This window comes from Oncorhynchus mykiss, chromosome 6 (assembly GCF_057628025.1).
Source record: "Oncorhynchus mykiss isolate SJ-2025 chromosome 6, ASM5762802v1, whole genome shotgun sequence".
In the NCBI taxonomy this organism is placed as follows: domain Eukaryota; kingdom Metazoa; phylum Chordata; class Actinopteri; order Salmoniformes; family Salmonidae; genus Oncorhynchus; species Oncorhynchus mykiss.
In genome coordinates, this window is record NC_143027.1 from 5,520,905 (window position 1) to 5,535,000 (window position 14,096).

Below are 14,096 nucleotides of genomic sequence, written 5' to 3' on the forward strand. Positions count from 1 at the left end.
CTCCCTATTGATGGCAGAGAGAGGAACATTTTAGGGGCCTCCCTCTAGATGGCAGAGAGAGGAACATTTTAGGGGCCTCCCTCTAGATGGCAGAGAGAGGAACATTTTAGGGGCCTCCCTCTTGATAGCAGAGAGAGAAAAAAATGTAAAGGTGCAATTCTACTCGTTTTTCCGTGAGGTAGAGAGAAAAAATGTGCAGTTTTAAAGTTAATTCCCTACAATTTTTCCAAGATTTATGCCTTGTTAGTCGCTCAGTGGTGCAGAGACTAACCGAAATGTCTGTAACTTTTCTATTTTTAAAACAAAAAATTAACCGGTTTGTGTTTTTACTATGAGATCAATGCGCATTTTCTCTAGAGGTAAGTCAGATCAAGCCCGAACTGTGTGACGTGGTAGGGAGTTGTAGTTTCCAAAAGACCAATATTTCACATAGTTTAGTGCAGAAAACAATGTAATTACATACAATGACCATAATCCATTGCGTGTCTCCTACTTGTCCGGTCTGCATGTGGCAGACAAAGGGAGGGAGAGATGGAAGAATGTGCGATAGAGAGGGATAGCTAGCATCAAGACGCTGAAGATCGTGACGGGATGTAGAGAGCAGCTGTTGCTTCACCAGGTATCTCTACCTGAAAATACCTGATCTAAGTGATTGTTAGTTGTTATTCAGCAGTCCTAAAAGTACACCATATTTACTTTGAAGAACTACTAAAAAATAGTGACGTTGTCAGACAGCAGCTCTGTAGAGATGAGATGATGACTTGGACTGAAATACTAAAGTCATTGAAATAAGACACATATAATATATACAACAACTGAAATATTGTATTAAAGTCAAGTGAATAAACGGTTATTATTAAGTGATGAGCAGTCATGGGCAGTCACTACCATCACGGCACTTTTATTTAGTGTTTTATTCTGTGGTGTTACAGCCTTCGACCCACATTGTGTATAGTGCATTTAATATACACGTGCTTTGTCCTACGGGTCATTGCATGAAAAGAGTTCCTTTTGCGCCCCTTGTGATATTACAAGTAATCGCTGTGCACCAATATAGAATGTTTAAAGCATGTTATATCAAATGAAGTGACCACATGGAGAATTCAATAAATTAAAATACATTTTTTAATGAATAAAGGCTTGGTAAAAAATGTTTTAAAAAGTGTCAAAATGCATCCCTTTGTCAACACTATGTCAACTTCTAGGAAAATGTCATCGCAGTTTTCACCATCATTGTAAAAGTCCTAGTTATTTCTGTTGTTTCTTTGACAAAGACAATTCTAAAGATTATTATGTATTTAATGTGATTAGTAATTTATTTATTTATTGTCCATTTAATTGTAAATTGAACACTGTAACGTGAACTGAACTCTCATTTTATTATGGGGAAACTAACTAAGAATTATAATCCTAAAGAAACATTGAACATCTGACAGTCAACTGGTAGTGTAAAAGCAGGTGAGCTGGTTCTAGTCTTCTTGACCATTTTCTGGTGTTTTGTGGTGGAAAACTGAGCGGTTCGAGCGTAACATAGATAACGACATAGATAACGACATAGATAACGACATAGATAACGACATAGATAACGACATAGATAACGACATAGATAACAACATAGATAACAACATAGATAACGACATAGATAACAACATAGATAACGACATAGATAACAACATAGATAACAACATAGATAATAACATAAATAACAACATAGATAACAACATAGATAACGACATAGATAATAACATAAATAACAACATAGATAACGACATAGATAACGACATAGATAACGACATAGATAACGACATAGACAACAACATAGATAACGACATAGATAACAACATAGATAACAACATAGATAATAACATAAATAACAACATAGATAACAACATAGATAACGACATAGATAATAACATAAATAACAACATAGATAACGACATAGATAATAACATAAATAACAACATAGATAACGACATAGATAACGACATAGATAACGACATAGATAACAACATAGATAACAACATAGATAACAACATAGATAATAACATAGACAACAACATAGATAACAACATAGATAACAACATAGATAATAACATAGACAACAACATAGATAACAACATAGATAACAACATAGATAACAACATAGACAACAACATAGATAACAACATAGATAACAACATAGATAATAACATAGACAACAACATAGATAACAACATAGATAACAACATAGACAACAACATAGATAACAACATAGATAACAACATAGATAATAACATAGATAACGACATAGATAACAACATAGATAACGACATAGATAACGACATAGATAACAACATAGATAACAACATAGATAATAACATAGACAACAACATAGATAATAACATAGATAACAACATAGATAACAACATAGATAATAACATAGACAACAACATGTCTATGGTCAACCCTGTTATGGTCAACCCTGTTACAGTCAACCCTGTTACAGTCAACCCTGTTATGGTCAACCCTGTTATGGTCAACCCTGTTATGGTGTGACGGTCAACCCTGTTATGGTCAACCCTGTTATGGTCAACCCTGTTATGGTGTGACGGTCAACCCTGTTATGGTCAACCCTGTTACAGTCAACCCTGTTATGGTCTACCCTGTTATGGTCTACCCTGTTATGGTCAACCCTGTTACAGTCAACCCTGTTATGGTCAACCCTGTTACAGTCAACCCTGTTACAGTCTACCCTGTTACGGTCAACCCTGTTATGGTCTACCCTGTTATGGTCTACCCTGTTACGGTCAACCCTGTTATGGTCAACCCTGTTATGGTCAACCCTGTTACGGTCAACCCTGTTATGGTCAACCCTGTTATGGTCAACACTGTTACGGTCAACCATGTTATGGTCTACCCTGTTATGGTCACCCTGTTATGGTCAACCCTGTTATGCTGTTATGGTCAAACCTGTTATGGTCAACCCTGTTATGGTCAACCCTGTTATGGTCAACCCTGTTATGCTGTTATGGTCAAACCTGTTATGGTCAACCCTGTTATGGTCAACCCTGTTATGCTGTTACGGTCAACCCTGTTATTGTCAACCCTGTTATGGTCAACCTTCTCACTTTATTTGGCACTTAATAAGCACTTACTGTAGTATGTTTTCCCCCAACTCCTTTGTGAAATGGGACAAATAGTTGTTTTTTATACAGTTGAACATGTGCTCTTTGTGGCAGAATGTTAAAATTAGGTGAAATCAAAAGTTGTTTTTATTTTGGTCCAAGTTAAACTTCTCAAAAAGCACCTTTTTTTTGGTGGAAATACCCATTATCTTACACGACATACAACATCTTTGTTCAGAACACCAGAGTTCTGCTGGTTTCTGCTATTCTCTCCGTTAAATTCAGATGTCTCGAATCCAAAAAAATCCACTCGCGCTCAGCAAATGAACATAGAACATGACGACATCAGATTGTTGACTATCCTGGTTTTAATCAGCGGTTGTCGCTAACACAGATTATCACTTTAAAAAAAAAATGTTTACCTTTATTTAACTAGGCAAATACTTATTTACAAATATTTAACAAATACTTATTTACAGTACAATGACGGCCTACCCCGGGTAAACCCCGTCGACGCTGGGACAATTGTGCGCCACCCTATGGGACTCCCAATCGAGGCCGGATATGATGCAGCCTGGATTCGAACCAGGTACTGCAGTGACGCCTCTTAGCACTGAGATGCAGTATCTTAGACCATTGGCGCCACTCGGGAGCATCATCAGCCGGGTTGGCTCAGTAGTGGAGCGGCTGATGATATCCATAAAGATGATGCTTGGCCCTTTTGCTCCGGACGATGGGCACGGGCCGGGCAGGTGTCCACGAGGCTCCCTCCCGACTCCCTGCTGCGAAGAGTCGCGTGCGGAGCGCAGCGGGAAAGGAAAGGCGCAGTAGCTCTGCGAAAAGAACACTTTGGAGATGATGGTGATGGTAAGGAGACAGAATGATATCGATGACCATATTATCCATGGGACATTCATATTACTGTCTTTTACATGAACTTCAATTAAGATAATAATAACAATAATAACAATAATAATAATAATCAAAATTATAATAACAATATTTAGACAAAATCCCATAAGATATATAATACATGTAGCTTCAATTCAATATTTATCTAAGAGAATAGAAGAAGAAGACGCAATCCTACTGTGAAAAATCTATTATTAGATTATAATAATTAGCTATTCGGGTTAAAAATCCTTCATTTGCCTCGTATAAAATCCTATATAGTGGGATGCTGTGCTCCCGCAACTGAAAACTATGACACAGGCCTAATAATAATGAAATAAAATAAAATGTTTTCTGCTAGGCTATGGCACTTTGTATGTAGCCTGGATATTACCTATAAATTTCATCAAATGACAGTCGGTCAGTGAAGAGTTAAAGGGAGGAGACGCCGAGTGACACGCCTCATTGGGCATATTATGTGCTGCAAACAAAACGTGTGTGTGTGTGTGTGTGTGTCCGCCAGTGCATTGCGCCCCTTCTCCATGCCTCTCTCTCTCTCTCTCTCTCTCTCTCTCCCTCTGCCTCTGCAGCGAAGGGCTATATCTGCGGCACCACTGTCACTTTCACGACCACACAGGGACATGTACTGACGCCGAGGGGAGGACTTGATCGTAACCTGCTCTCGAAGGCGGCAAATTGATTCCAGCATAATTTTTTTGTGGATTATTATTTATTTCAACAACAACAACAACAACAGGTACGTAGTTTACAACCTACATTTGGTATGCGTTTTAAATGGGTGGTTTGTTAGGAATCGAGAGAAAGACAGACAGGCTGACAACACCACAAAGCAGTCGCCTAGACAGCATCCTTGCTGCGGTCTATGAATGGACCGTCGTGTAAGGCTGGAGAGAACGCTCCGCAGATGTAAGGGGGCGAGGAGACAAAACGGAAAAAAAATTCAGTACTTGCATTGATTTAGGACAGTTTTTTTTTTTTTTAGACTGACAAGGCATCCAGATTTAAGAGTAAAACACGCTCTGAAATAGAGGGCAGAAGGTTGAATGGGTTGGCCTCATTCGTTTTATGGATGCGCATACATTCCGGGTGCTATTCTCTCTCATTTAGCTCAGATGCATATTCATTGGAGCTTTTGTATGGCTTTTCCCTGGTGAGAGAGCGACCTTTTAAGTCACAAAAGAACCGGCTATATAGGGGATGGAGCGAAACATTGCTTTTCTGAAAGCGTCGTCGGTCTCTAGTTGAAGGGTTGCATTTGGTGGATAACATATAATAGCCCAAATAAGAGGAGATTGTAATTGCTACAAACTCTTTCTGTCTCCACCAATCCAGCTGAAGAGAAAAGTTTTTTTTTTTCGTCCGGTCAGAACGTTTCTTGAACGATAAGATTTTGACGGAAGCGCGTCTGAAAAGAGGAACGTTTGGGTTTTGATCCGCATGCAGACTCCAGTGTGTTTTGCTTTTAGTCTGAGACACAAAAAGCTAAATGAATGGAAAACAAATCATGATCCATCATCAGACAGCAGACAAGGAACAACATCTCACGGTGTGTGATGACATGTAAAGGCCTGTCCAATATTATATTCGACTTGTCAGTGTTTTAAAACCTTGTTAATACACGTTTACTATGCATGCCATAGTATATTTACATGGTAAATGTTATGTATAGTCTGAAGGGAGATACTCCAAGGCAGCATGATTTAAAAAAACAATACAAATAATAAATACATTATCTGTTGTGAATAGCATACGTGCATAACATTTATATAGGCATAGTCTATAACATGACACAAAAATAACATGTAAAAAAAATAAATAAAAAATAACACATGGAATTAGATAATACGACGTGCAATCAGTATCGTTATAACATTGTAAATATTTGTCCGATTGTCCTCTCGACGCTCCTGTTTTAGCCAATCCACGCCGTGTCCACCGTTGTGTCTCTTCGGGCCTACGCGTAATTGAAATGAACAAGTGGCTAAGAAAAGGCACATAGATCCCAGCTGCGTAACGCGTTGCAGGACAGAGGAACTGGTCTCCACGTCACCCGGAAAATACACCAATTCAGAAAGTAAATGAGAGAAGAAAAAAAAAAAAAAAATTAACTCCGCGTGCAGCCTTAATTACTGTCTCGAGAGGGAAAAGTGGTGGATTATGGTAATGAGTGGACGTTTCGAGCGCGTGTAGAAATGGAGCGGAGAGGGTAGATGACGTGAAAATCGGTGACTTTTGACAGTCCACTCCAAATCCATTCGATATACTCTCATTTATACAGACCTCGTCATTATCTTACTGCTATATTTTTCTTCTTCCACAGGCTACAATTAGTTTACACACTTGTAATAAATTAGGGTTTGAGGCGGATGCGGCTGCGGTGTGAATTTACAATAGCCTAGAATAAATCATTTATGATATTAATTCAGCTGCTTGACGTAATTAATATTATAATTATCAACAAAATTATTGGATCCAGGGATAATATATTATTACCATTGTCATTATTATCATACACTTTATGTGTTATTATAATGTTTTGTTGTTGTTGATGGTTATCATTATTAGGCTATATTAACATAATCATTAATACCATTGTTATTATTCCGTTTAGGCCCATGCAATTATTTTCTCACTATTAACAGCTATTCCAAACAGCACTTGTGAATACCACGGAAATATAGGCAAGCAACCATACTCTTTGAAATTGATAGGCCACTCTCATTGTACAATAGACTTCAATTAATTAAAACGCCCAGCCCCCCACCCCCCAAAAAAAGGCACTTTCCCAGTCCAGCATGGCCGTGACAGCTGAGTCCTACGTACTTAGTCAACCTTCTCACGGAGTGCCAATTTATTTCACCTCCTCATCATCTAGACCATTTGTATGTTACATTTTTGTTTATTTTATTCATTGTCTCTCTCTCTCTCTCTTTCTCTTTTGTCTGTCCGCAAAACAACAGCCAACGATGGAGGAATCCAGCTCACATAAGTTGGTTTGGGACGGCGACGCCAAAGCGGTGCAGCAGTGTCTAACGGATATATTCACCAGCGTTTACACCACATGTGACATTCCGGAAAATGCCATTTTCGGCCCTTGTGTTTTGAGCCACACGTCGTTGTATGACAGCATAGCCTTCGTAGCGCTCAAATCAACGGATAAACGAACTGCGCCCTACATATTCCGGGTAAGGCAATAATAATATTGTGATTTTTTTTTTTCGAGAATGATAATACTCATAATATTCTTTATTTACGATTTCATTACATCTCCTTATTCCGACTGAATGAAATTGTCTGCCATTTGGTTGATTTATCATTAGGCCTATCGCAACCAGAGTAGAAGATTAAACAAATAAGATACAAAGATTCTCATGGCATTAGTGTGAAACCTATATTATTTATATTAGACCCAATTGGACGTGTTATCTTACAAGATAGCGTGCAGGTTATAATGTATATGAATGGTTGCACAGCCAAAACACATTCAAAATAGCCTATATTTATATTTTATTTTTTGGTCAGCCTATATGTTTAACGATTAGAACGAATGCTGCAGCACGGACTTCTCGTTTGGGTCCAACTAACGGATTTGCCTCGCTTTCTGTCACCGTTCAACGCGCAGGTGGACACGTCAGCAGCCAACAGCACGTCCGAGGGCTTGATGTGGCTGCGGCTCGTGCAGTCGGCGCGGGACCGGGACGAGCAGAACCTCGAGGCCTACGTGAAGAACGGACAGCTGTTCTACCGGTCTCTCCGGAGGATCGAGAAGGACGAGGAGCTGTTGGTCTGGTACGGGAAAGACCTGATTGAGCTGCTGCTGCTGCTCAGTGCCGGTAAAGCGCCGGTCAAGGCCAAGGGTGAGTTAGTAGCCTGGCTGAATAGTGTAGCCTGGCTGAATAGTGTAGATCGCTGAATAGTGTAGATCGCTGAATAGTGTACACGGTCTAGAAACATTCCATTTCAGTTGGCTGGTTTGAAGTTTCTGTCTTGATAATCATCCATCAAAATAATTCCAATAGTCATATTCAGTTTAAATTCAAAGTGATAGAATAATATAATATAACAGCTGTTTTTACAATATTTTTTTGCGTAATATGTAATTGTTGTACTGTATGTGTGTTTATAGTTTTGTTTAACGTTGTGTTGTTAGTGTATGTCAATTGTTTTGTCTGAAACGTTGCTCCCCCCTGGTGCTAATGGACCAGGAGGTCTCTCTTGGAACAGAGATGTTATCTCAATGAGAAAAAAACCCTGTATGAATAAAAGTGAAATAAAAGTAAACAAAATAAAAACAAATAAGACCATATTGTACATTTACAATCATTTACACACACAGTTGAGGGTAAATAAATAGTGTAAATTAGGTGTCCAAAAATGAATGCAATATGCCTATTCTGTATTTATAATTTATAGTTTATATTAATTAGAAGACGATGGTCCTATTTCAGCTTTACCAAAACATTACAGGACCCACTACTGTTTGTTTTTTTAGGAAGATACTGAATATTAGCAAGATTTTTGTTTCTTTCTGAATGACTGACATTATTTTCCTTCTATCCGTTTCCAGGGTCCACTCCCTACTCCTGTCCTGACTGCAACCAGCGCTTCCAGTTTGAGTTCCCCTTCCTGGCCCATCTGAGGTTCCGCTGCACCAAGAGACTACAGAGCATGGCGGCAGGCAGTGTGGACGAGGAGGTCCCCAGTAAGGAGCCAAGCACTGAGCGCCCTAATCCCAACCCTACCACCACCGCACCCACCAGAGCTAGCCCTAAACTGGGCCGCTCGGATGGGGACAGCGCCAAACCCTCCACAGACTTCCATAACCTAGCCAGAGACCTCGAGAACAGTCGCACCAGTCCGCCGAGCGACCGTGAGGCTGAGATCCGCAGCGAGAGCTCTGGGAAGAGGAAGTTCTCCGATGTGGAGGACAGAGTGAAGGATGGTAGCAGGGCCTCTCTGAGTCTGTCTCAGTCTCACAAGTCTAAGGAGGAGCTGGCTAGCTCAGCACAGAACTATCGGGGAGTGTACGGCCTGGAGGAGAAACGACGAGGACCGACGTACTCCCCTCCAGGGTTGGGGTCCACTGAGTCGGGCGGTGAGGGTAAACGCAGCGCCTTCACCGAGGTCAAGAAGTCTCCACAGAGCCTAAAGACGCACGGTAACAGCGGCGGCACCAAAAACCTCCAGAGCTCCAACGTCGAAAACAAGGACGGAGGTCGGCCCGGCCCCGTCAACAACCCTCCCCAGGAGAAGCATCTCAACATCAGGCAGGTTCTGTCGGAGACTCAGCCTGTCCAGCCACAGACCCGCATGGAGGCCTCTCCGCTAGGGAGCGCCTTCACCTCCGTAGCCCAGCATGGTGGGGGGAACAGCGGGGAGAGGAAGAGCGCATTCAGCCAACCCTCCCGCCACGCTACTTCCTCCTTCTCCCAGATCTCTCCTCTGGTCATGACCACGCCCAAACTCCTGGACTGCCACCCTGCGGTGGGCGACACCATCTCCTCCTCTAGACTCTACCAGGCTGACCACCTGGCCGCCAAACTCCACGGCGCCGAGCTGGGCGCCAACTGCCCCGTGCCGGGCGCCATGTCCAAGCAGAGCCCGTTCCTCTACACAGCGGCTGCTGCCACAGCCTTCTGGCCTAAGAGCCAGGGCCACATCCAGCTGCAGATGCCCTCAGCATTAACCTTACTCCCTCCCTCCTTCACCTCTCTGTGTCTGCCCGCCCAGAACTGGTGCGCCAAGTGCAACGCCTCCTTCCGTATGACCTCTGACCTGGTGTACCACATGAGGTCGCACCACAAGAAGGAGTTCGCCATGGAGCCGATGGTTAAGAGGAGGCGGGAGGAGAAACTCAAGTGTCCAATCTGTAACGAGTCGTTCAGGGAGAGGCACCACCTCTCGCGTCACATGACCTCCCACAATTGACATTCAGATCAATAACAGACCGTTTTCACACTGCTAGAGGGCCGAACCGAGTCGAGCTGTACTGGCCTGGTTACGGAATTACATTTTGATGAAGGAAGCCTTGCTTGAAAGGACAGTGTGTAAAGAATATACTGTAGACGAACCAGCACAGTAAGGTTTGAGTCGGCACGATAGTGGGAAAAAGAGTATCACATCACAGACCATGGGGAGGAACTTTTTTGCTGACTGACTGACTGGCTGAGTGGGTATATGACTGGCTGGCTGGCTGACACTGACTGGCTATATGACTGGCTGGCTGACTGGCTGGCTATATGACTGGCTGGCTGGCTGGCTGACACTGACTGGCTGGCTGGCTGGCTGGCTGGCTGGCTGGCTGGCTGGCTGGCTGGCTGGCTGGCTGGCTGGCTGACTGACTGGCTGGCTGGCTGACACTGACTGGCTGGCTGGCTGGCTGACACTGGCTGGCTGGCTGGCTGGCTGGCTGGCTGGCTGGCTGGCTGGCTGGCTGGCTGGACATACACGACTTAAAGGAGCACTTGTTTTCAACACAGACAATTATTATCATTCCTTGAGTCTGTTTTTGGTTTCTTCTTCAAATGTCATGTTTCTTTATGCTAATGCGTTTTGACTTCAGAAATGAATTAATTTATCTTATGAAGCACTTACAATTTGGTAAATAAGGGAAGATAAGAATATGTGTATTTAAATGTACAGTACGTTTGGGATTTTATATTATATAAAGACATATATATAGAAAATGATAAATAAAAAATAATTACATTACATGGTTTTACTATTCAATACGTTTTTTTTCATGTTCACTTTAAAAGGCTGGATGATATTGACACAAAGGAGGATATGACGTCAGACAGACTGACTATATTTCAGAGTGCACCGTCTGACAATAGGTATTGATGCAATCTATACAGTTACGATGTACATACCTGGTTTGTTCGAAATACAAAGTGTAATATTTTGTGTCGGTGGGGAATACAGTAGTTTCAGGGTTTCTTTCTTCACGCTGAAATTCACTACTTGATAGTTTACCTGATCATGTTGAATGATTTGACAATAAAATAGCTTTATTTTCATCTCTATGTGTGGAGCCTGTGTTTATACAAAATAACAATGTAAAGAAATTAGATTTACCAAGGTTGTAGGTAGGAATATAAACCATTTAATATGAATCCACGCGTTTAAGGTTTGCACATGCCTAACTAAATCACAGACCTACTTGGAGATCGTCGAATAACGCAACTACTGGTCGAAAGATGAGCCAATTTTTTTTTTTTAACAAGTAAATGTTTTAGGCTGACAAAAAATGGTCATAAATCCATCTCAAAGATATAACGGTCATTGACCGTATTCTGGTTAGCACGTTTATTTCAGCCTTTGTACACATAAAGAGGATACATGTTTGTTTCGCCCATTCTTAACACGCTGTGTTGGCTAATAAAACACATATGATTTGGTGGCCCATACTGTATGAAAAGAAGAACGGGATTCTGACAATGAAGCCATATTTTCTGCAGTCCTATTCTGTAATCACATGAGAGGTGTACATTTAGCTTGGTCCATGTCTGTAAAAGTCGGATTTTCCTGATCCTGAGAGATCTGGGCCTCGTTTCCCAGAGCATTTGTAGCGTTACGATCATAGTTAGAACCATTTTACAATATATATTTAGTAGCCGAGCTGTTTCCCCGCGTCTTCGTTAGTATCACGCTAACGTTAAACGCAACATTAGAGGATATTTTTTGTTGTTGCCCTTCCGCGTCACTTCATTAACAGAAGATGTCCGATGAACAGAGAATCAAGAGACCGTCTGTGACCGTCGCAGATAACTTCAGTACGAATTTGACTACAAATACAAAGTTCCCAAAAGTGTTTTGCACTTGTTACAAACAAGGGAAGGATTAAAAACCGAGATGACTGCATTACACAATACATATAGGATACACGAGCCAATATAGGCTATTTCAATCTTATTTTAATCCATTTCACTTTCAATCAAATGAGTTCTATTTTGCTGTCTGTAATTTGTGCCTCACTGTGTTTCATGGTGTGTGACAAGAGGAGCGCAACGATGTGCCCAATCTGGGATTTAACCTAGTGTATTATTATTGGGTGAGCGTAATAAACCGCCTCAGTAGCCTATTTGCAGCCATGGGTGGTAATATCTCTCTATATGAGCTGATCCGTCTTCAGTATTGTGGAATAATTCTATTGTTAAATGAAGATTGTAATAGAGAAAGCAGATCCGCTTTTCTTTCCGTGTTATCAGTGTCGACAAGCGGCCTAATGACGCACTGCGAACGTCCTCTCTCTACATGCTTGTTTGGGGAAACGCATAAAGAGCTGGCTCATAAATAACGTTGCATCTGGTATGATCATCTTCATGCAAACTGGGAAACGAGGCCCTGTATAATAATAAACATAACCATTATAATAAGAATTTCACCAGAAATATTATATATTTACTGTTTCATTTTAATTTCCTGGTATATCATGATTATTATTATTATTTTAAATAATGATTGCGTTTTACAGGTCAACACAGAATTAGGCCTATTGTGTCGAGATAAAGTAGCATAAAACAAACAATAGCTGATACACAGCAAGAAAAGCTTTTTTTTCCAAGAAAGGTGCTATAACACATCTCCATGGTTACTTCACGCGCGCAAACATCGACAAGTTGCATAAAAAGGCACGTTTCCTCCCTAAACTGTCGGAACCTGTCATAGCACAGTGTTTATTAGCCCGCAAATCTGAACTTTTATTTACTTCTAATGAGAAGAAAATGTCATTCCTCTGAACATTATCCTATGCAATCACCCTAAGAGATGTAAAGGTATCTTGTTAAATCCACAGAATATCAGCGAACAACACCTGCAAATGTTTTCCATTAATAAAACAGTTCAAATGTGATAAAACAGAAGAATAAAAAATAAACCACTACATGTTTGATGAGTTGCAAATGATCATACTTTACCATCAGCCTATAATAGGTCTACTTTACCATCAGCCTATAATAGGTCTACTTTACCATCAGCCTATAATAGGTCTACTTTACCATCAGCCTATAATAGGTCTACTTTACCTTTACCATCAGCCTATAATAGGTCTACTTTACCTTTACCATCAGCCCATAATAGGTCTACTTTACCTTTACCATCAGCCTGTAATAGGTCTACTTTACCTTTACCATCAGCCTGTAATAGGTCTACTTTACCTTTACCATCAGCCTATAATAGGTCTACTTTACCATCAGCCTGTAATAGGTCTACTTTCCCTTTACCATCAGCCTATAATAGGTCTACTTTACATTTATCATCAGCCTATAATAGGTCTACTTTACCTTTACCATCAGCCTGTAATAGGTCTACTTTACCTTTACCATCAGCCTGTAATAGGTCTACTTTACCTTTACCATCAGCCTGTAATAGGTCTACTTTACCTTTACCATCAGCCTATAATAGGTCTACTTTACCATCAGCCTGTAATAGGTCTACTTTCCCTTTACCATCAGCCTATAATAGGTCTACTTTACATTTATCATCAGCCTATAATAGGTCTACTTTACCTTTACCATCAGCCTGTAATAGGTCTACTTTACCTTTACAATCAGCCTGTAATAGGTCTACTTTACCTTTACCATCAGCCTATAATAGGTCTACTTTACCTTTACAATCAGCCTGTAATAGGTCTACTTTACCTTTACCATCAGCCTATAATAGGTCTACTTTACCTTTACCATCAGCCTGTAATAGGTCTACTTTACCTTTACCATCAGCCTGTAATAGGTCTACTTTACCTTTACCATCAGCCTGTAATAGGTCTACTTTACCTTTACCATCAGCCTGTAATAGGTCTACTTTACCTTTACCATCAGCCTGTAATAGGTCTACTTTACCTTTACCATCAGCCTATAATAGGTCTACTTTACCTTTACCATCAGCCTATAATAGGTCTACTTTACCTTTACCATCAGCCCATAATAGGTCTACTTTACCTTTACCATCAGCCTGTAATAGGTCTACTTTACCTTTACCATCAGCCTGTAATAGGTCTACTTTACCTTTACCATCAGCCTATAATAGGTCTACATTACCATCAGCCTGTAATAGGTCTACTTTCCCTTTACCATCAGCCTA

At 40.8% G+C, this 14,096-nt stretch overlaps 1 protein-coding gene across 2 annotated transcripts; it reads left to right on the forward strand.

Annotated features, from left to right (window-relative positions):
• Positions 1-3,736: 3,736 nt before the first annotated feature.
• prdm8b (PR domain containing 8b) lies at positions 3,737-11,035 on the forward strand. Of its 2 annotated transcripts, XM_021605130.3 has the most exons (4): positions 3,737-4,752; positions 6,977-7,201; positions 7,639-7,873; positions 8,584-11,035. In XM_021605130.3, the coding sequence occupies exons 2-4, from the start codon at positions 6,983-6,985 to the stop codon at positions 9,942-9,944; spliced, it is 1,815 nt and encodes a 604-aa protein (XP_021460805.2). In that variant the 5' UTR covers positions 3,737-4,752; positions 6,977-6,982; the 3' UTR covers positions 9,945-11,035. The 2 variants fall into 2 exon arrangements, with proteins under 2 accessions (XP_021460805.2, XP_090095392.1); XM_090239266.1 differs by lacking the exon at positions 3,737-4,752 and having other exon boundaries at positions 6,786-7,201.
• Positions 11,036-14,096: the final 3,061 nt, after the last annotated feature.

Excerpts from the sequence above, each read along its gene's own strand:
- prdm8b (XM_090239266.1), top strand. The coding sequence starts at position 6,812 with ATGGCCGTGACAGCTGAGTCCTACGTACTTAGTCAACCTTCTCACGGA. Across the intron at positions 7,202-7,638 it reads CTGCGCCCTACATATTCCGG|GTGGACACGTCAGCAGCCAA; the intron begins GTAAGGCAATAA and ends TTCAACGCGCAG. Across the intron at positions 7,874-8,583 it reads AGCGCCGGTCAAGGCCAAGG|GGTCCACTCCCTACTCCTGT; the intron begins GTGAGTTAGTAG and ends ATCCGTTTCCAG.